At 40.8% G+C, this 22,942-nt stretch overlaps 1 protein-coding gene across 2 annotated transcripts in view; it reads left to right on the top strand.

Annotated features, from left to right (window-relative positions):
• FASN (fatty acid synthase) overlaps window positions 1-21,269 on the top strand; it is a 42,369-nt gene extending 21,100 nt beyond the window's left edge. For both annotated transcript variants that reach the window (XM_030287668.4, XM_030287669.4), the window contains exons 17-43: window positions 219-410; window positions 699-779; window positions 878-1,063; window positions 1,362-1,541; window positions 1,768-1,971; window positions 3,222-3,532; window positions 3,679-4,068; window positions 5,774-5,938; window positions 6,134-6,252; window positions 6,352-6,506; window positions 6,844-7,047; window positions 8,081-8,231; window positions 8,722-8,900; window positions 9,447-9,566; window positions 9,706-9,828; window positions 10,632-10,855; window positions 11,205-11,406; window positions 12,458-12,609; window positions 13,396-13,487; window positions 13,633-13,784; window positions 14,080-14,322; window positions 15,842-16,030; window positions 16,556-16,783; window positions 17,201-17,421; window positions 17,954-18,052; window positions 18,173-18,424; window positions 19,475-21,269. In XM_030287668.4, the coding sequence (XP_030143528.4) occupies window positions 219-410; window positions 699-779; window positions 878-1,063; window positions 1,362-1,541; window positions 1,768-1,971; window positions 3,222-3,532; window positions 3,679-4,068; window positions 5,774-5,938; window positions 6,134-6,252; window positions 6,352-6,506; window positions 6,844-7,047; window positions 8,081-8,231; window positions 8,722-8,900; window positions 9,447-9,566; window positions 9,706-9,828; window positions 10,632-10,855; window positions 11,205-11,406; window positions 12,458-12,609; window positions 13,396-13,487; window positions 13,633-13,784; window positions 14,080-14,322; window positions 15,842-16,030; window positions 16,556-16,783; window positions 17,201-17,421; window positions 17,954-18,052; window positions 18,173-18,424; window positions 19,475-19,612 (4,952 nt within the window). In that variant the 3' untranslated portion in view covers window positions 19,613-21,269. The remainder of the gene's footprint in view (window positions 1-218; window positions 411-698; window positions 780-877; window positions 1,064-1,361; window positions 1,542-1,767; window positions 1,972-3,221; window positions 3,533-3,678; window positions 4,069-5,773; window positions 5,939-6,133; window positions 6,253-6,351; window positions 6,507-6,843; window positions 7,048-8,080; window positions 8,232-8,721; window positions 8,901-9,446; window positions 9,567-9,705; window positions 9,829-10,631; window positions 10,856-11,204; window positions 11,407-12,457; window positions 12,610-13,395; window positions 13,488-13,632; window positions 13,785-14,079; window positions 14,323-15,841; window positions 16,031-16,555; window positions 16,784-17,200; window positions 17,422-17,953; window positions 18,053-18,172; window positions 18,425-19,474) is intronic.
• The last annotated feature ends 1,673 nt before the right edge of the window (window positions 21,270-22,942 follow it).

Raw genomic sequence — 22,942 nt, 5'->3', positions numbered from 1 at the left:
CTGGATTGACAAAAACCTGTATCTGTTTCTGAAATGGGATGAGAGAACATGAACAAGCCAGGAACCTCTGTTGCTTTAGACTAAGAGTAATTCTAAGAGCTGCATATTGTCAGGCAGGATAGTTGGAGAAACTAGAGACTCTTGTAGATATTGAGGAGAAAAAACCTCTCTATTAGAGTATTTTTATTCTTTTTATTCTGCTCTTTTTTCTTTGACAGATGTGAGCCCTGAGTCTCCTGACCACTACTTGATTGGTCACTGCATTGACGGCAGAGTTTTGTACCCCGCAACTGGGTACCTCGTGCTGGCTTGGCGAACACTGGCACGGTCTCTTGGTGTGGCCATGGAGGAAATGGCTGTTATGTTTGAAGACGTCACAATTCATCAGGCAACTATCATTCCCAAAAAGGGTGAGTGAGGAGTGCTGGTATAACTGCATGACTGTGTAGTGAAGATGGAGGGAGTGGGAGGGAAGGAATGCATGGGAAAAGTGAGGAGGAATGCAGGAGAGGGACTAAAGAGGAGTGCAGCATGACTGAGCAAAGGAATGGATTCATACAGTCAAGTAGTATGCATTATGGTCATTTTTATTACATGCTGTAAGCAGTAAGTCTAGAGATAGTGAAAGAAAAAGTTCTGCTTCAGGATGGTAGAAATAAATGAGCTCACAGTCCTGTCTTCCTCAATGTTTCTTGCAGGATCAGTACAGCTGGAAGTAAGACTCATGCCTGCTTCCCGCTGTTTTGAGGTGTCAGGAAATGGGAATCTGGCTGTGAGTGGTAAGTGAAGGAAGTGTAAGTGTATATATATGATCTTAGTAAATCCATTATTTATAAACAATGATAATGATTATTATGCTTGTTACTGTGCCCTTCAGGGAAGATTTCACTCCTAGAAAACACAGCTCAGAAGAATTTCCATAACCAGCCAGATGGCTTTCGGACTCAAGTAGACAGGAGCTCAAAACCTGGGCTCTTGAAAGAAGACATTTATCAAGAGCTGCATCTGCGTGGATATAATTATGGACCAACTTTCCAGGGTGTTCTAGAATGCAACAGTGAAGGTGAATTTCCTTTCAAAAGTAGCACAATGAGCCTGGGTATCGTAATGATGACTATTTGATCTTTTAATTCCATTTGTATTAACAGTTCACCTGACTGTCTTGTGAGGTAATTATACTTTGTATGATAAGAGAGAACAACCGAGAGCATTGGGAAAGCTGTTCTCTCCAATGTAGAACTGTGTGGTGGAGTTTACAGGGGAAGCTGGGTACATACACTAAACTTGGCATTTAATAAGCAGTGACATTCTATCATCTGATGAATGATGAAATAGTGAGGCTTTCTCTTCCTCTTCTGCAGCAAGTGCAGGAAAGGTTCTATGGAATGGGAACTGGGTGACCTTCCTTGACACTCTGCTGCATATGCTGATCTTACCTGAGAGTGGCCGCAGTCTGCGTTTACCCACGAGGATTCGCTCAGTCTGTATTGATCCAGTGCTGCATCATGAGCAGGTGTGCCAATACCAGGACAACATAGAAGGTAATGTCTCTCATGCTTAAACTTCTGCTGATTGCTTTGACTACTGGGTGAATGTGTGAATCTGAAGTAGTAGGATGGACATCGATGGGGGGCCCTCTTAGTCTCCAAGTTATTCTGCAACTCTGTAACCTCTCTATGAAAGAGCCTGACACAGCACTGTTCATCAGATCACCTTAAGCAAAATATTTTTTTGTTTTCCGACTTACATTTCTTTCCTGACTTTCAGCTTTTGAAGTTGTTGTGGACCACTGTGTTGATAGCCTTAAAGCAGGAGGTGTTCAGATCAGTGGTCTTCATGCTACTGTGGCACCACGACGACAGCAGGAACAGAGACCTCCCACCCTGGAAAAATTCTGCTTTGTGCCCTACACAGAGACTAGCTGTTTGTCTTCAAGTGCCCATCTTCATGCCTATCTGGAGCACTGCAAAGGTAGAGTGGGATTAGTTTCTTGTTATACTAGGAAAATCTTCTAGCCCAAGAGAAGTGTTTTGAGAGAAGCTGTTCATGCTCCTTCAGAACATCCAAGATATTAAGTGTTGATCTCTGTAGAAGACTTCAGCAAGGGTTCTCTGTACAATTGCTGGAAGCTAAAAGCTAATTCTGCCTGAGATCTCCACAATGTGGGAAGGAGTAAAAAGTCATGAAGAAGGACATCTCTCCTTCTATAACAGTCAGATGGCACAACCCCTTCTGCAAGCAGAGACACAAATCATCTTTAAGTAGAAATCCAACTTAGTTGCTTTAGACACTGACAGGAGAGCTTACTTAAGTGAGTTTTTAACCTTTTGGTTAAAAGGTTTGTTTTTCACTGTGAACTGCTAAGATAGGCGAGGTTCCCATTTGTTCCTTGTTACCATTTGTTTGTGAGCACATATCCAAACAGGGAAAATTATTTAGTGAGGCACACATCAAAGCAATTGTTTGCCACAAGAATAGAGTAGGAGCAGTTCAGTTTGTTGTGAAACTGGTAGCTAAATACAATATTTTTTGATGAGGCGATATCTACTAATCACCTTAAGTGCCTTTTCATCAAAGAGAAAAAAGTTTTGTTTTTTGTTTTTTTTTTAATTTTTACTCTAGTGGTGAATTTTGCTTCATCTTGAGAAATTATTTTCATTCTGTGTTGGTGTAGTGTCTTCATGCTCATCCTTAGATTTGGTAATAGACTTTAAAAATTTCACTTTCTTTTTTTCTCCTTCGTTTTCCTCTGCAGCATCCAAATACTGCCCCCAGAGGGTATTTTTTCTAGGCTGTGGTGGGAATATTTTATTTTGTAATCCAGTTCCTGACCTCAGTCATGATTAACTATTTCCCATCAGTTTATAAAGCAAAAAGGCATTTTAGTATTTTTGTATCTGCAGAAACTTAAACTTTTCCTCCACAGCTCCCTAAATCAATCAGAGGTTTTCCATTAGTTGCCTTCTTTCAGTCAGTCTTACTGCAGGTAATCGTGGGGGTTTAGTTTGTTTTGCTACAAAGCCTACTTATTTGGGGCAACTACTGCACAATACATGATCATGTGAATGTAAGAGGCTGCACTGTATCTGTGTGGGTGGGCCAATGATATAGCATGCTGTAATATATGATGCTGATCAGCTGGTGTAGCAAATGGAGGCAAAGAGGAAAAGAATTCTTGGAAAATCTTGACTCTTTCTTTCATTTCCCTTTCTATTCTATAGGTCTGATAAAGAATTTGCAGTCTAAGGTGGCAGAGCATGGGGTCAAATTAGTCATCCCTGGACTAGAAACTGCAGTGGCTGCTACAGGGTCCTCATCCACACAGAAGGGCCTTCAGCATATCCTCGCTGAGATCTGCCGTCTGGAACTGAATGGAAACCTCCATTCTGAGCTGCAACAAGTTGTGATTCGAGAAAAAACGCACTTCCAAAACGACCCTCTTCTCAGTGGATTGCTGGATTCTGCAGAGTTGAGGACTTGCCTGGATGTAGCATTGGAGAACATGATCAGTCATAGGATAAAGATAGTAGAGGTTAGTTGGAAGCCTGGGATGGGAGTGTAGCTAGTGTTTCTAGGCCTTCCAGTAACCTGATTACATACTGCTGTTCTTCTGGTTATAATTCCTGGATATCACACATGTTTTGATTTGGTTTCTGCTTTTCCTTCTTTTTCTCACAGGCTAATGCAGGAGGTGGACAACTGTTCTCTCGTGTGAAAAGTATTCTGAATGTTCAGCCCCTGTTGCAAGTTGACTACATTGCCACTGACTGCATCCTGGAAAACCTTTCAGCTATTGAAACAGAGCTACAAGATGCTGGTGTTGTCTCTAGCCAGTGGGATCCATCTAGCCTTCCCTCTGGAAAGCTGACTGATGCTGACCTGGTGGTATACAACTGTTCAACAAGTGTTCTAGTGAATACCACTGAAATACTCTCTAATTTGGCAGCTGCTGTGAAAGAAGGAGGGTTTGTTTTGCTACATACTCTTCTTAAGGGAGAAACTCTTGGAGAAATTGTCAGTTTCCTTACAAGCCCAGATCTGCAGCAGAAACACAGCTTCCTAAGTGAGGTAAGCTCCTTGGAAAGACAGATACTTTCACCGTGGATAGTCTGAGGCTGTTGCTTGCAGATGCCCTGATGATAAATATATAGTAGGCATTGCTTGCATGCCTTTCCATTGAGTACTTCTGCAGAAATAGCTAATAAACACCTCTTAAGAAGAGAGGACTTGCAAATTACTGTATATTAGGTTGAAAGAGTAAACTGTAGGTTCAATCAGGAAAGCCTTTCTTAATGCAGTGGAAATTATTGTCTTTTATACATCTGTCTAATCTGTATGAAAACACTGGTCAGGACAATTCCTTTATTGTTAAAATCACATTGCTAGGCGGGGTACAGTTTTATCAGTGTAGGGTCCATAAATGCTTTGGTATCAGAATACCTCTCTTACTTTTGATACTGCTGCTTGGAGTGTGATTTTACAAGCTAGTTAATTTCTTCTAATATGAAAGTGCTCCCAGAAGGAAAGCTTTTCTCTTGTATTTTTCTTTTCTTCCTTTCCTGTTCCCTACATTCTGATCCCATAACAAGATACAGTAAAATAAGCCCTGAGAAGTTGGAGGAGGGAGAAAAGAGTGTCAGCATTATATCTTCAAACCAGTATATCATGCAGATAAACTAATGCCAAAGCTGGCACAAGAGGAGGAGAGTGAAAGACAAGGGTAAGGGTGGAAACTGGGACGTCATCTTCTCTTGACAACTGTTACACAAAGCAGTAATGGAAGAATGCACCTCTGCAGAACTTGCCTATTTTTCCTGATGTGAGGGGATGCAGCCTCTCAGCTGTCTTCTTTTAGAATAAGAAGAGAGTAGCACTTCCAAGAGTTTGGGTTTTGTTTATAATTCTGGAGTGGGGTTGTTGGATTTTGAATTTTGCAATTACATGGATTCTAGCCCTTCACTTCCTGCAGACATTTTTTCAAGGGGACTTGAGAAAAAAGATTAAGTTCTTTGCATCTTTCCCGGTGAACAGGGGGATAAAGAGAAGGTATTGAGATGCTACTGGCACTAATAACAGAAACCATAGATCTGTCATTAGTATCAGTAGCCTAGTATTAGCAAAATTCTGGGAGAAGATAATGTCCATTGAATGCACCTTCTCTGAAGGAAATTATACAAGCCAGGCAAGAGTGTGCAGAACTTGCACAGTTCTCAAAGTTTTCTCAATACAGACACTGTCCCTGGTCCTTGATACAAGGTATCACGCTATAAAACTTTCTGGTGGTCTGTGCCTGGCATATGAAAAGCAAATGGATGCTTTTCTGAGAGCCTGCAAGCATTTTTATCTCATTCAGATAGCAATCCTTACATGTTTCTGGATATGCCATACATGCATTTTCATTATTTTATTTTTCTGAAATGCCTTTTCAGTGTAACTTAGATATATGGATGCTTCTCCCCATGTCTGTGCAAACAGGGCTTATGTGACATAGGGTACATTCAAGTACACTATGGAGTTTGGTGGCATGGTCATGGCTCAGGTTTTTTGCCCACCTGCTAATGTGCTAAGACTGGTTCCCTAACCAGGACTTTGAGATACTTGTACTCCCACTTTTGGAAGATCCTTTAGGAAAGAGGAGTTGTCTAGATGTGGATAAAACACTGTTATGTTAATCAAACATGTATTTGTACTGAGACAATACAAAGCAAGTTTTCAAGAAAAAGCAAGAAAAATTGATTTTGCTGTTAATTTGTTGCTTTACATGATTTGACAGGCACAATGGGAGAACTTATTCAGCAAAGCTTCATTGAATCTTGTTGCCATGAAGAAGTCATTCTTTGGCTCAGTTATTTTCCTGTGCCGTCGGCAAGTTCCTGTCAAAACACCTATTTTCCTGCCAGTAGATGAGACGAACTATAAGTGGGTTGAGTCCTTAAAGGTGAGAGTCCCTGTGTCCTAGGTATCTGAATTTCCAAATCATTATACTTTCTAAATGAGATATTTAGTAGTGTTGAAAGAAGAATGTGTGTGTTCAGTTATTTTTAATAAAATAGAAGTTACTAATCTCTGCCAAGTATATGAGGGCTATTTTCTTTGTAGTTCCTAGTAAAACAGTTTGGGGTTTCTCCTGTAGGAGATCTTGGCTGACCCGTCAGAGAAGCCTGTGTGGTTGACTGCCACCAGTTGTGCAAACTCAGGAATTTTGGGAATGGTGAACTGCCTTCGCCTTGAAGCAGAAGGCCACCGAATCAGGTACGTAAGCATGCCCTTGAGTCACATTTGGGAGATGAGATATTTGTGTTAGCTTCTTTTCAGACCTATGGCAAAACAAACAAAATGTTTTGTCTTCAGGTGTGTGTTCATTTCCAACTTGAACCCTTCATCTGCTATCCCACCCACGAGTCTTTCTTCCCTGGAGATGCAGAAGATTGTTCAGAAGGACCTGGTGATGAATGTGTATCGTGATGGAAAGTGGGGCTCCTTCAGGCATCTTCTATTGCAGCAAGGTAGAGTCTTTGAGAGCTGAGGATCACTTGCAAGGCCTTGAATCTGAATGAACTTTTAATAGAAGATGAGTAGCTATTGTTCCTACAGTTACCTATTATTATTATTTTTAATGAACAATTTCAAATTCTTCTGTTTCAGCTCAAAGTGAACAGTAGCACACTGTGGTGCCAGGAGGAGGGATAGGCTATTTAGGGCATCAGTAGTGTTGCAAAGGGAGAAAGGGCTCTCTGGATAGCAAATGGAGGAGGAGGTAGAAATTGCAAAAGGAATTTATCATTTTGGAAAGCACGTACCTTTGTTAATATGCGTAAGTTCTTACTGTTCCTTCTTCTGCAGCACAACCTCAGGAGATGACAGAATATGCCTATGTAAATGTGCTAACTCGTGGAGATCTCTCATCTCTTCGCTGGATTGTCTCCCCACTTCGACACTTCCACACAACTGATCCCAATGTTTTACTCTGCAAAGTCTATTATGCATCTCTCAACTTCCGGGACATTATGCTGGCCACAGGGAAGCTTTCTCCAGATGCTATCCCTGGTGAGTGAAAGTTACACTAGAAGGATATGTATTGTTGTTCTAGAATTATCCTCTTGATTGTTAGTTATGCACTGGCTAAATTGTATGCCAGAAAGCATGCTTTTGAAAAGGAAGTACAGCCCTGCTGCATGGCTGTGCACCAAAAAGTTCCCAAGTTCTATGTCCAGTTTACAGTTCCATTTTTTAAAATATGGCACAATTAACAAACCATGCTCTGAGAAATGTTGCTTGCCACATTGCACAGATACCAAGTGTGAAATCAAACAAGTTTGATGGAGGTTCCAGACATGGGCATGGTAAATTTCAAAGTGAGAATGCTGAAGTTTCATGCTGCCATGCTGTTGGACATGCTTGAATTTCAGAGAGAAAAAATGCACAATGAAGTAATTGCCTGTTTACGAAATGGAGGTGGTATTATCTTCATAGTGAGTTAAGAATTAATGTAATGTATGTGAAATGGTTTTAAAATATGCATTTAAATAGAGGGGATAGACATGTAAAAATTTAGTGATTTGAGTAAGGCTGGGTTTCCCTTTGTGACTGAACCACTTGGCATAATGGAAGTTGCCCCTGTGCATGGCAGAAGGTTGTAAGTAGATGATCTTTAAGGTCTCTTCCAACACAAACCATTCTATGATTCTATGACTGACATAACTGTCTGCCTAAAACATGAATTATCAAAAATTCATATTTTTGCAGTGATCATCTTTCTAGTTTATGTATCATTCTTTTTCTGAGGGACAGAATTGCCTCTGAAACAAGATGTTTTAATGAAATTTCTCAGATGAAAACTGGAAACTAAAGCAATATCATCAAGGATAAATGCTTCCAGTTTAATGAGACCAAGTCCTTCTCTGCTGCTCTTGCAGTGAGTCATTAACTATGAGAGTTTATGAACTGTGCAAAAAAGAGACAAATCCCAGAGGTTTAGACTTTCAAGGAGTGCTGCTGTAGTAAAGGAGTTTTAGAAGAGGTTTTTTTTTTTGTTTTTTGTTGTTTTTTTTTTTGATAAAAGGTGTTAATGTTCTTTCAGGTAACTGGGCTTTGCAGCAATGCATGCTGGGCATGGAGTTCTCAGGAAGGGACCTGGCTGGAAGAAGAGTGATGGGATTGCTGCCAGCAAAGGGGCTGGCCACAGTGGTAGACTGTGAAAAAAGGTTTCTGTGGGAGGTGCCTGAAAACTGGTAGGTCAGCTTCTGTTTTCTGGTTAAGATTTGCCTTCCTGCCTGAGGCTGATGACACCTGAGTGCTGCGCAATGGCTAGATTCCCCTCTGGCAAATGTTAACAGGGCTATAGTGTCCCAAGCAACTGTAGGATTTTGGATTAGATTCACTGCAGGAGTTCTCAGTAGTTTTTGTACTGTGGCTTGCACAAGGTTCTTATCTTTTTTTGGGCTCTTAACTTCACGTGTCTCAGTATACATGGGGATATCAGTGTTGGTTATGTTACTAGTTAGTTACTGAAATACTTTTACAAAATAATGAAACCTGGCTGTGTTTGGCAGCTGTGGTAGCCTGCTGTATGATTGACACTTTCTTATCTATCTTATCTTGCACATTCTTTCTTATCTATCTCAGCAATGGAACTTTTCTGTTGCAGATAGGCAAATTTCATCAGGAAAATCTAGTAGTCTTTCCCAAGGCTAAAGATACCTCTTCCACTTTGCTCCTTAGGACTCTAGAAGAAGCAGCTTCAGTGCCTGTGGTTTATGCCACTGCTTATTATGCTTTGGTGGTTCGAGGTGGTATGAAGAAGGGTGAGAGTATCCTTATTCACTCTGGCTCAGGAGGTGTGGGCCAAGCAGCCATTGCCATTGCCCTGAGCATGGGCTGCCGTGTCTTTGCTACTGTAGGTGAGTACTGAGGGCCCAGAGTCATGGGGAGAGAGATTATAGCTCTTTATAGAATAGAGGAAGCATGTGTGTGTACACATATATAAGTATATATACCTATTTAGGTATATACTTATTCCTCTACAGTGTGATCTGCTGTAGCTTTGATCTAATTTCCAGGCTGAGGGCTGGTTGCATAGTTAATACAGCTACTGACACTGTGCTTGAAAATTCCACAGCACAGTCAAATTTATCTGTCTCTGTACACTATATAATCAAAAGACTGGAAGAAGATCATGGCTTGCTCATTTTACATTTAGTAATATGAATCCAAATGCCTGTCCATTTATAGGCTCTCATCTGTTTCTGGTCCTTGCTCTATCTCATAAATGAGCAGTAGCAACCAGATAGCCTTTTTCCTAAAGTCTGACGTCTTGGGAGACTGAAAGCTTGGAGATGGGTTCTCAGACTTACAGTCCTTGGAGGAAAGATGTGCAGTGGAAAATGGGCTGTTTCATCATAAAAATTAAATTAGTGACTTCGTTCAACCTGTATTCTACTTCCCAGGTTCCACTGAGAAACGTAAGTATCTCCAAGCAAGATTCCCACAGCTAGATGATAATAGCTTTTCCAGCTCCAGAGATACTACCTTTGAACAACATATACTTCGAGTTACCAACGGAAAAGGTGAAGTTCAAGAAATATTCTTCCTTTTTTTGTCATCTAAGCCACATTATCAGCTGTGCATTCTAAAGACAATATGAGTCACTAGAAGACAGGGTTAGGCTTCAGAAGAGTTAAGTAGATGTTTCTTCTTTCATTGCAGGTGTCAACCTTGTGTTAAATTCCTTGGCAGAAGAGAAGCTCCAAGCCAGTTTGCGTTGTCTTGCTAGACATGGGCGCTTCTTGGAAATAGGCAAATTTGATCTATCTAACAACAGTCAGCTTGGTAAGATGGGGCATTGGGAAGCACCTCTCATTGGGTTTTAGCTGCTGCCCAGCACCCCCAGGTGTCCTTTTCTGCAGGACAGCTCTCCAGCCTCCCCAGAATTTATACTTGTGTCTGGTGTTACTGGGTCTCGGGTGCACAGTTGACATTTGTTAAATTTTGTATCACTTATGATTGCCCAGTGTTCCAGTCTATCCAGACCCCTCTGAAGGCCCCTTGTCGCTCAAGGCAGTCAACAGCATCTGCCAGTTTTGAAGGCATAGGGCAAGATAACACTGATTTCTCTGGAATGGGAAAAAAATGTTGAATGTTGTAAGGTGATGTGTCAGTGAAAAATTACAGCAGTGTTCTCCTGTTGTAGAATGATTGCATATAGTGTCGACAGCCTACTTCCTTATTCTAATTAAATTTCAAAAGATCCTATCATATTGGAAAACCTTGCTATGAGGAAGAGTCTCCTGTGGAAATAGACATGATGTATGCAGGATTCTAGCTCCCCTGTAACTCAGCTGTCACAAGAGAAAAAAAATGTCCTTTTTAATATCAAACTGACCATGATATAGCTTGTCCTCTCCACACACAATTTTTTGGAGTGGCATTTCTGTGAAACTGGTCTGCTTGTAAGAGAAGAACGTAATGTTATGTATTGGAGAATATATGCAAGAATGAGTTTGAAAAATGTAGAATTCAAGCATCGGACTGCTTTACTCCTGTAACCTGCTCAGAAATGTTTCTGGAGCAGAGGATAGGCTACATTTTGAAATGTCAGCAGCATCAAGTCATAACCAAGTTGCTTTTTCTAGGAATGTCTCTCTTCCTCAAGAATGTGGCATTTCATGGGATCCTACTAGATTCAATATTTGATGAGGGAAACCAAGAGTGGGAAGTAGTATCAGAGCTGTTGAAGAAAGGCATAAGAGATGGTGTAGTAAAGCCCCTGAGGAGTACAGTCTTCAACAAAGAAGAGGTAGAAGCTGCCTTCAGATTCATGGCACAAGGAAAACATATTGGCAAAGTTATCATTAAGGTAATATGATAATGATTTTGATTCTCTGATGCCTCTGGCCATTCTCTGGTGACTATTGGATATTTTGATCCATTTTGAGTTGAAGTTCTATGAGTAGGGCAGCACAGGATCAATTTCTACTGCTGATACTGTCGCAATTGTAACTGTCAAGTCTGGTACTGACTCTACAAGGTTCATTCCCATTGACTGGAGGAGCATGGAAAGATAAGAGATGCATTATGTATCTGATTATCTAGTTGTAACTACTTTTTTTTTTTTTTTTCTTTTTGTGTGTGTGTCTGTGTTGTTTCTGGGTCTTGGTTGGGGTTTTTTTTGTTTGGTTTTTTTTTTTTTTTTTTTGTGGGGGAAGGTCCAAGAAGAGGAAAAGGAGTATCTTTCAAGAAAGTCTGAACCAGTTAAAATCTCTGCAATCTCCCGAACCTCCTGTCCACCTACAAAGTCCTACATCATCACAGGGGGCCTAGGAGGATTTGGGCTGGAGTTGGCACAGTGGTTAGTTGAGAGAGGAGCACAGAAAATTATACTGACGTCTCGTTCTGGCATACGAACTGGTAAGCAAAAATTGTAAGGAAACAGGGAGTATGACTGCCTTTCAACAAACTTCAGTTTCTAGTTTCTCTCCATTTTTAAGTGTCCTGTTGGTGACTAATAATGTCTTGATCTCTTTTCTTTCCTGTATTATCTCGCTTCAATCTGTTGTCTCCTTTATTGTAAAGGAGGAACTGTCTTTTAGCTTGACCTTTTTTCCAACTACTACTTTCCCCCTTTTATGCTTCCTATTTCTATCAACCCATTTTCTCTCTTATACAGGGTTTATTCTGTAGCCTTTCTTTTACTTTTATGCCCTCTGCAGTGTCTGGGTACCTCACTGACCTGTCCACTGGCTGTAGCATGTTGGATCACATGGAAGGGCCTAAAAACTCCTCGTTAAAGATACTTTGTTCCTCCAGCTATAAATGTGGATGCTCACTCTTGCTCCTTAGATAGCTCATCTGTAAAGATGGACCTTACTACCTGATAGCATCCATAAACACTTTTACTCAGATTAAAGGCATTAGTTTGATTACAGTGGCAGAATTGAGATTTATCAGTGCTAGTCTTCAGTATTTCCTCATACAAATTCACTCATAATTCAACTTCTCTCTGTCTCTACAGGTTTCTTCTTTCTTTCGGCAAGTTCACAATCACACCACTTGTGTGTACAAACACGTAGATCAAATACTACTTATTAAGTTCTGGCTGTGCTACTATAATCTGTTGCTTTGCTCTAATCTAGCCAATTTTCCCAATCTCAGTACCCAGATTTTTGTTAATTTCTCTTCATAGTTGTATTTTTCTTTCCTTCCTTCCTTCCCCCCACCATCACCTCAGGCCTTAGGTTCTCCCAATGCTGTTCACCACTTTATCTATGTAGAATTTCTGAAATTCAAATGATTTCTAGCTGCTGTTCAAATTTTGTCCAATTTTTATCTCATAGCTGAATCGGGAATTATTCAGCTATTCAGTCCCTATCTAGTCAGAAAAGCATAAAGGAGCAGTTTAACCAAAGCGTTATAGTTGGGATTCTTCATCCCAGGCACTGTCCACCTTTACTTTTTCTAGGCTACCAGGCTAAACGTGTTAAAGAGTGGAAGGCGCTGGGAATCAAAGTGCTGATATCTACCAGTGATATTGGAACATTAGAAGGAACACAGCAATTGATAGGAGAAGCTTTGCAGCTTGGACCAGTTGGAGGCATCTTTAATTTGGCTGTGGTAAGTGACAGAAATGCTCAGGACTTGTAAGAGGCAACATCCATTCATGTGACTAAAGGAAGTCAGGCTTCATACAATTTTAGTTAAGTTCTCTGTGTTTCAAAGGACACTATTGTCGCTATAGGACACATGAAAGCACAATGCGAGCCACCTGCTATTTTGCAAGGTAAAAGAGTTTATTTTCTGACTCCAACTTTTATACTTTTCCAAAGGTGACAGTGGATTGGAGAGTGAATGGGCCACCTCTCCAAAGACATTGGACAAACCACTAGTACATCAAGTTTCGCCACCCCCATGAAGGAATGCAAAACAATATGTTGTTTATAGAAATTGTGTGGGAAAGTTTTCTAACAGAATGTAAACTCAGAAGGCTTTAGAAAATTCTAAGAATCAGGGTGACACACTATGCTTTGGTCTTACCTGATGACTAAAGGCTTATGGGTCTGTTCCCTTGACCTGAGAAGCAGCAGTATTTGGCCAGCAAGTTCAGTTCTGTGGTAAGACAAATGTTGCCCTAGCCTCCTGTGGACAAGAAAAATCCCATGCAGAGCTTGCCAGAATTTCTGCAGTGTCAATACAGAAAAAATACTGAAAAAAGCAGATTTGGCTAAAGCCATGTTGTCAATATTTTGGGATATTCCAGATATGTCTGTACTGCAAAGTTACAAAAATACATTGTGTAGTGATCTCCTCTCATATATCAAGCCATGTGGCATATTTAAACAGAGAAACTGGAGATACTGAAATTACACTTCCTTTTTTAATCCCTCTTCCCACTCCCCATAGGTCCTTAGAGATGGCATGATTGAAAATCAGACCCCAGAATTATTCTGGGAGGTCAACAAGCCAAAGTATTCAGGCACCCTTCATTTGGATTGGTAAGTGTCTGTAGAAGGGACAAATAAGAACTGTTTTTAAAGTCAAGGAACTGATCAAGCTTAGTTGTTTTAGTCTTGCACTAGCCTTTGACTATAATACACTAAACAGATTTTTCTGATGGAGTTTCTCCTGCTCTGTTCCAAGGGTAACTCGTAAGAAGTGTCCAGACCTGGACTATTTTGTTGTATTCTCCTCTGTAAGCTGTGGAAGAGGAAATGCTGGGCAAAGTAATTATGGCTTTGCCAATTCTACCATGGAGCGTATCTGTGAGCAGCGACATCATGATGGACTCCCAGGTGAGATGACTTCACTCATTGCGCAGTATAAACTATCTTGCCAAACATCCACATGAGGACTGGCTCAACAGAAACCTGTGCACCTATCTGGAGTGATAAAGTTATGTTGAAGGCTGTTTTCTGCTCCTCAATGTTACCCTGCATCATTAATGTGTGAATGAATACTGACCACAGTACAAAGGAAATGTGTGCCTTAGCATAGCTCATTATTAAGTCCCTTTTTTATTAACTCATTCCTGTTCCTGCCATGTGCTTTAGTTAGCTGCTTAGTGTGTTCTTCTAATTTCTTCTCCAGGCCTGGCAATCCAGTGGGGAGCCATTGGTGATGTGGGTATCTTGATGAAGACAATGGGAAACAAAGACATTGTGGTGGGGGGAACGCTTCCCCAGCAAATGAGCTCATGCCTGGAGGTGCTCGATGTTTTCCTGAATCAACCTCATCCTGTCATGTCCAGTTTTGTCCTAGCAGAGAAGGTCTCAGTGAAAGCTGAAGGAGGTAGTCAACGGGATCTTGTAGAAGCTGTTGCTCACATCCTGGGTAAGTGCTGTCACTCAAGCACTACTGGTTGGTGCCTACTCTCTCATTACTTTTGGAAAGTAGTGGTGCTGCTGTAGGTCCTCTGTCCAGGATCTCTTCTGTGGTCTTCATCTGCTGTGGTGTGGCAATGTTGCTGTTGTGAGACTGTTTGCTTTTTTTTTTATCCTTTACACTGCTCCTTCTCTCAAATAAGGACTATTTCTTTTATGGATTTTTCTCCATTACTGCGTTTACATAGATATGTGTATATACTCCAGAGTCTTGGATTTAGTTAGAGTGAACTGGTACCTTTCTCCAAATGGCGAATCAACAAGAACAGCCCCCAAGAGCAAAATTCTTGGACAGCACATAAGACAGCAAATACATAACCAATTTTCTGAGTACTGTTCCAGCTTTGAAACATTCACCTTGGTGTGTCCCCATGCCACAAAAAGTAGCTTTTCTCTACTTATTGCTTAACTGGTATTTTATTCACTTACCAGCTGTGTCTCTCATCCCATGTGAAGATCTAGTTACCATAACTTAGCTATGCATTACAAGTGCCATGTCCTTCTGTCTGTCTTGAATCTGCTTCCTTTTACCATTGTGTCTCTTATTTTTGTGTTGGTACTCAATAATCACTGTTAACTCTGTCTACCATGTCCCACTTCAGTTTTCTCTATTGCAGACAAAACAGTCTAGTGATCCTTTGTCTTTTATTTATCAGTATCTTTTTTGGTAGAAAACAGTCTCCCGAGTGTTACTTAAGGAGTAGTGTGCAACTCACTGACAGCAAATCTGATCTCTCAGAGCAGATGCGGCTTTTTGAAGCAATAGGAAAGGGTCTGGGAAACCACACCAGCTTTTTCTATAGTTTGGAAGAAGAGGGTATGAGAGCAACAAAGGGAGGAGCTAGTAATGAAGCCTAATAGTGGGAAGGGTGGCAACATGGGGCTGCACAAGTTGGAGGAGGGGACAAACAGCTGAAGATGCAGGTGTTATTATGAGAGGCCTTCTATGGATAAGGAAATGGTGAGAGATTGAACAGTGTGAAATTCAAAGGAGAAAAGGAAAATGAAGCCTAAACGTATCACCCCCTCCTCCAGTGTCATAGGCATCAAGTGTTGCAGTCAACCATCACTGACACTGATAACTTTTATCTCATTGTAGCTGAGGATTAGATGTATTAGGTCTAGGACTGCAGTATCAATTAGAGCCTCCAGTGTGTGGAATCTGTCTAGCTGACTGACTGTTCTGTATTTGGTCCAGAGCTGATGTGAAAATATTCACAGCTATTTAGTTGGGACTGATATATTCCCTGTCGTAAATCTGTGCACATTTAACATGTTTGCTAAATACTAGATCCCGTAAGACAAGGTGGGGGTTATAGAAGAGGTGGTTTAGGAAAGATTAGATGATCTTGAAACTCTACAGCTGCAATTTGAGATTGTAGGAGATAGAACAAAGTGGAGAAGGCTGCTAGAGAGGCCTAGAGCTGAAAAGAAATTGGCCTTTTGCCAGTATGCTCTTTTGTTCTCAGGGGTCCGTGATGTGAGTAGTCTGAATGCTGAGAGTTCCTTGGCTGACTTGGGCTTGGATTCCTTGATGGGTGTGGAGGTACGCCAGACACTGGAGAGAGACTATGACATCGTTATGACCATGAGAGAAATTCGACTCCTTACAATCAACAAACTGCGTGAACTTTCTTCCAAGTCCAGGACAGCAGAGGGTAAAGTGTCTGGATTAGGGTTGCTACCAGTCACTTGAGTCCAAATAATTAAACTTCCAATTCATTGCTTTCATTTTTGGTGACATAAACCTCTATCAGATAACAAAATAAAGTTATAATTAAATAGCTTTTAAGTGACAGACACGTCACAGAAGTGTATTGACCGCTAGGACAGGCCCATCATTTCTGGGGGGCAGGGTGTACAAGAAAGGCAAGTGTGAAAGTTGCTTTCTTGCTTGGCTAGCAGCTGCATGCATGAGTACTCTTATGTGTGGGATGGAATTTGAGACCTTTTACTTGTCTGGGGAATAAACAATGTTATGTCATGCTCACAGGAAGCTAAAAGCATATGCAGTTGCTGCAGAGCAACTGACAGATCCCTGAGTCTATGACCTGATGATGTAGTGAGGCAGCAGGCTAATCTAGGGCAGCCCTAGGCCTGAGGTTGTCCTTCAGGAGTCTGGCTACATGACCGAGACTGACTCTGAAGCTAATTGGGTTTGTCTGGTGTGTTTTCCTTCAAAGAGCTGAAGTCATCCCCACTGACAAAGACAGGCCCAGGTGAACCTCCAAAACTAGATTTGAACAACTTACTGGTGAACCCAGAAGCACCAACAATCACTCGTCTCAATGATGTTCAGAGCATGGAGCGCCCTCTTTTTCTTGTTCACCCCATTGAAGGATCCACTGCAGTTTTCCACCCTCTGGCCTCCAGACTTCACATGCCCTGCTATGGGCTCCAGTGCACAAAAGGTATCTTGGTTCTTCAGCATCTTGAATTTGCAAACATAACATTCTGAACTGTAGTTGCTTTTAGAGAGGGCTTTGTTTCTAGACTATTAAAGTTGGAGGAACAAGTATCAGGCCTATTAGTCTGCAGAGGGTCATGTCAAAAATCCTCAATGTCAAGAGAAATAATAGATGAAATTGAAGAGTCTGTGTAGACAAAAGTCAAAGCATCCTGTTCAACCTGTCCTTGGAAAGCAGCAATATTACTATTACTTACCCTAAATGCAAGTTGTTAATAGTAATTTAGTAATTTACCTGCAAAGTAACTTGAATGCTTCCAACAGGATTGTTTCTGAAACATAAAATATGAAAGCATGAAAACATAATTTGTCTCTGCCAGTGTCTTTTCACCAGTCTTTCTAACTCATTTCCGTGTTCTAGCTGCTCCTTTGGACAGCATCCAAAGCCTGGCAGCCTATTACATTGATTGCATGAAGCAGATACAGCCTGAAGGACCTTATCGCATTGCTGGATACTCTTTTGGTGCCTGTGTAGCCTTTGAAATGTGTTCCCAGCTGCAAGCACAGCAAAATGCTTCCAATGCACTCAACAGTTTATTCCTTTTTGATGGGTCTCATTCCTTTGTGGCAGCATATACCCAGGTAAGGGGCACAAAAAGGATCTTCTTTCTGGGGACCATCTTCTCTCATCAGGGCTCATTTTTCTTGAAGCTTACTATTCTAGATATGAGCAATCTGAAAAGCTGACATGGGCATGATTTTGGAAGTCAGCTGTAGACATTGGATGCTTAGAGATGGCTGAAGGGTAGAAGAACATGAGAGGTGGTCTTCATTAAATGGAAAGAGTTCAGGCACAAATTTTACTCTTGATATGATAAATCATAATATTAGTATGTCTTCTGGAAGATCCTGGTGTCTGCAAGTCAAGATTGTCTTATAGTGGTGCGAGGAAACCTTGCTTAACGCTTCCCTTTCATTTTCATTGTACTTCAGAGAATACTAGGCTCTTGGCAAGCCACCTCTGGATTTGCTTTCTAATCTGTCCTGAAGGGATTTCCCCCTTTCCTTTTTTTCCCAGTTCACACCTCTGGTTCTATAATTGTTTTTATCTGACTTTTAACATCAGGCACATAACATTCCTCTCAAGTTCGCGTTGTACTCTTCTGTCTTCCAGAGCTACAGAGCCAAACTGACCCAAGGAAATGAGGCTGCACTGGAGACTGAAGCATTGTGTGCCTTTGTTCAGCAATTTACAGGCACTGAATACAATAAGGTAGTTTCTTATTTTCCATATGTCTTGATATTGCACAAGAGGGTGTATTTTTTTTGTTTAATGGAGATTGATTCTCAGCTGTTGAGACTAATGTGAAAAAAAAAATGTTAATATTTCCAGCTGCTGGAGGTTCTTCTGCCCCTGAAAAATCTGGAGGCTCGTGTGAATGCTGCAGTAGACCTAATAACTGGGATTCATACAAACATCAATCGTGAAGCACTCAGCTTTGCTGCTACTTCATTTTACCATAAGCTGAAGGCTGCTGACAAGTATATACCAGACTCCAAGTATCATGGGAACGTGACACTGATGCGGGCAAAGTCGCACAATGAATACGAGGAAGGTCTGGGTAGAGACTATAAACTCTCAGAGGTCAGTCGTGGGCCCACTGATGACTGTTGAATTTCTTCTGATATTTGGGCAAGCCAAAGGAAAGCATGGGAAATCATGAGAAAAAAAAAGACAAAACCAGCCTTAAAGAAATTATTGTTTTGCAGCTCCTGTGCTCTAACAAGACTTAGAGGTCTCCAAAAGCAAATGAGTTTATTGGTTTCAGGCATTTTCTGTGGGTAGTGAGGGTGAGAAAGTCTTGGCTGTATATAGGATGTGTTTTCTATAGCTGATTCTTGCAGCTCTCTCGAATGACTTTGGATAATAAGGATGTTAAAAGAGAGCAGTCTCTTTTCACTGTAGACCCTGAAGTTAGTTCATGGAATGAGGGCAGTCTTCTGAAGAGCAAGTGTCAGTCTTCTGACAATAAAGGCAGCTTTTCCTCAGTTACCTTTTTTTCACTTAGAAGCTAGTAGTTCGAAGTGGGTTTCTTATGGGCTAAAAAAAGTTGGGGTTTGGCCTGTAGTCCAGATAAGGTCACTGTTCTTTAGCCCCTGCTCACATACAAGGATTAAGTTGGTGCAAATATCAGGGAAAAGGAAGTGATTGTCAGAATTCCCTTCCTACTTCTGGCATCTCCTATCCTTTCAGATGTCTAACTTAGTCATTAAAGTTACATAATTACCTTAAAGGATGATTTCTGGTGGTGGGAGAAGGATGGTGAGGAGCAGGGGTGTTTATTTGGTTTACTTAAAGGCTTGGAAGTAGCTACTTTATCATTCATTCATTCTTTGATATTGCAGGTAAATTATTCTTTTGGTACTAGGTTGCTTAACTTTCTGCCCAGGTTATATTTGAGTGGATCACCTGTCAGGCTGTCAAACTGTTGTGCTTGAAAACACTGGTTGCAAACAGTGCCCCACAGCTGATCTGTGAAAATGTGTCAGAGTAAAACAGTGCTATTTGTAACTGAGTTCAATAGAGACAGTGGTCTAAATTATGAGTAACTTAGACTAACAAACTCAAAGTGGCTAGGTGACCAGCTGGTTGTCAATTATGAATGAAAAATTTTTCTTTCTCATACTTACACAGGTATGCGATGGGAAAGTATCTGTCCACGTTATTGAAGGAGACCACCGCACTTTGCTGGAGGGAGATGGTGTTGAATCAATTATTGGGATCATCCACAGCTCACTGGCAGAGCCACGTGTCAGTGTCAGAGAGGGTTAACTTCTACTTCCTCACTGTCAATGATGAAGAAAATGCCAACAACATTCCTAGTTATGACAGGCCCCAAGGAACTCTTCCTGTTCAACATCTCATCTGCTCTGCTGCCAGAACTGGGAAGTCCAGCTGGACTCAATTGGTCTTTTTCTGTCTCTTTCTTGCTTATCTTTTCCTTTTCCGACATTTATGGGTTCTATCTCCTTCCTTTCCTATGGCTGTTTTTCCCCCTAGTCTCCCTGTCCACGTTTACTCTAGTGCTGTGACTCTATCACTGTGCACTGCAGTGAAGGTTCCCCACAGATGGTTGCTTCCTACACCCTTGGCAGTATAAAAAAACAAATTTAGGAGTAGATTTCTTGTGCTTTATATTGTTTTTGTCTTAACAGTATTCCAAAGGGTATGTGATAGCACTTGTTGACCAAGCCTAGTGAACAGGGAGAGGAGAGGAGCTGCAGGTGATTTTGGAGATACATTTTATCTGTGAAGAATCTGTCTGCAGTTTAGGTCAGAAAGAGAATTCCACTGAGGGTTTTGTAACTATATTTTTTAATTTGATATATTCTAAGTATTTATTGTGTCAAACCAGAGACTTCTTACTTGGTTTTAATTTATCGTGGGTTATAGGAGCAAAGAAACATCCCTTTTTGGAGGGGAAGGTTTATTCTACAAGGAACAGTTGCCCATCTTTGAAATAATCTGATTTCTTGTTGGTTTTGTTGGTTGGTTGGTTGGTTTTTTTTTTTTCTCCCACTGCCCTGACCTTTTCAGAAAGGAATAGGTAAAAGGAAGGATTCTTGCCATCATGTACTCTTCAGGAGAGAGAGGGGCCAGGGGGATAGGGTGGATGGTTTGACAGATGCTGTTGTATTAACAGCCATAACTTGGGCATGATAAAAATAGGTAAAGCTGTCCCAGGCAGGTACTTTGTTTATATTTGTGCAAGGTTCTGTGGCCCGCTCTATCAGAACCTTAGTAAAGCATTAAGATTATTGCTTTACCTTATTTCCTCTCACCTCCAGTCTTGCCACCCAATGAAAAATTTGGAATGGGGAGGGCAGGGAATAGAATTTCTTAATAACAGAATAAATGCTCCCACCCCTGCTCTCCCATAATCAAAGCTCAGGCAAACATACAAGTATCTACCCAAAGCCCATATATATTTTATTTAGCAGGGCTTAAGCCTTGTATTCATTTTCCTATCAGTAATGAGACTGGAAATCCCACATAAGTTAGCTAAGTAATCAGTTTGATGGTCTGATTTTAAAATACAGTAGTACCTTTTTAAAGGAAATTTGCATAAAATTGAATTGAATAATTTCTTGCCTTTGCTATGCTGGATCTGTCCTTTCTGAAATCAGTAAATCCTTGTTACACTTATGATACAGAGGAGACCTGGGCAGCAACAAAGCACCAAGTAGGAGGAGCTATTATGCTTCTCCAAACTGCTGTAAAACCCCCGTTCTCTCCATCCCCCAGTGAAGTGTTCTGGTGGTACAGGAGCATTCCAGTGACAGGAACAGATGGCTCTTCACTGCAGGTTCTGACCTAGTGTCTTTTGCTTATACCACCCTCTGTTGATAGTGGCTGGGTTAACTGATTTTAGTTTTATAAAGTATTTCTTTTGTGAAATTGAAATAAAACAACATAATGTCAGCTTAAACCATTTTGAAATGTCTTGGTTTTTCCTTTTTTTTTTTTCCTTTTAATTAATACTTTTTGGTCTGAAGAGTGTCTTTTTGGCTTTTCTGGTATTAAACCGAATTCATCACTGGTTGGGTTTTGAATTATTTTCTACCATCATTTCTTAATCCCATGTTTCATCTGGAGTCTCTCACTTCCTGGTAAAAAGCAAAAAAAATGCTGTTAACATATCTGACTTGTAGTCTGTAGAAATAATAATAATAATAGTAATAATAATGAAAATAATAACAATGAAGGCTTAGTATTCTGAAGCATAGCTTCTTAGATACAACCAATTTACAGCCATAATATTGAAATGGGAACTTTTAGGTGGGCTTTTATTTGGAGTATTGGACAAGCCATTAATACTCCTGCCTCCGTTTTCCCATCTGTAAAATGGGAGAATAGCGTCTGCCTCAGGGCCTCTCTGAGGGTTAGGCAATGGGTATAAATGCTCTGAAGTTTTAGGTATGATGTCGAAGTGTTAGTAAGGAGGAAAGTGTGTGCTGTATGAGGGATAGTGCAGACTGACACTGGAGTGACTGTGTAAGCTGTGTGCATACACCATGGGGCTTCATCACATCTACTGCACATTGTCCCTGCACCTACTGGCATTGGGTACTGCATAAAACAAAACAAATGGGGACTAGTTGGTTTGGTTTAACTACTGGCAGTTATAGTGAGCCTGAAAAAAGGGGGAAAGAATCCTACTCGTGTTGGTTATTTCAAACTGGAAGGAATAAGAAAGGATTAAATGTAAAGCAAATAGGTACAATAGTGCTGTGCTAATGTGTGTAACATATGAATGGACTGTGTGGAAGGAGCAAGGACTAATGCTGTCCCATCTGTTGAAGCAGGAGTTTGCTGAGTTCCCTGTATAAACAAATCTGTATGGTTTCATCTAAGCAGAACTTGAAAATACTGTTTTAGTCATAGAAGTTGCTGAAGAATAACTTACAGCTTATATACTGTTAATGCTCTTGTGATTGTTATTTGAAAAGCAGAAGGTTGTTATGTTTAGGGCTTTTTTTCCCCATAATTATCTGATTATGAGCTGCTGCCATGTAACCCATTATTATAACTGGCTGCTGAACACAGTGTGCCAAAAATAAAAACATTATTAGTGCTGGTATTGCTTATTTCTCAGTAGCCCATCAGATTAAACATGAATATCAGAAGGCAAAATCCAATATTGCACTTTCTTCTTGTTGAGAAGACAAGGACAGAAGTGAAGTTCCTCACACTTACCCTTCTCTGTGAAACTGAACTGGGGGGCAGAGGCTGTATATTTAAAATAGCAGCCTCGTTCTTTAGGATGCAAAGGGGTAATGAAAGATGGTAAAAAATACTTAGAAGCTTGAAATATTGATTGCAGCAAGTTCATCATAGCCATGAGTGCTAGAAAGGTGGAGGGGGGGGGGAAATACAGGCTTTGACAACGAATTTGAAATGTGAAGGCTTGACAATGGACAGACTAACAGGCTTACTGATATGGCGCTTTGTTATATGATTTTGTTGAAGTTTTTCTCTTCTGAACAGTCCTGTAACTCAAGTTACATTGCTGGAGTAGAGATAGAGCATTTTTTATATGCTGGAAGGTATTGGCTGAGAGAAGCAGAACTCCTCCACTGTGCTCATCCTGGTGATGGTCAG

This window comes from Taeniopygia guttata, chromosome 18 (genome assembly GCF_048771995.1).
Source record: "Taeniopygia guttata chromosome 18, bTaeGut7.mat, whole genome shotgun sequence".
NCBI lineage: Eukaryota > Metazoa > Chordata > Aves > Passeriformes > Estrildidae > Taeniopygia > Taeniopygia guttata.
This window is presented reverse-complemented; position numbering and strand designations above follow the sequence as displayed.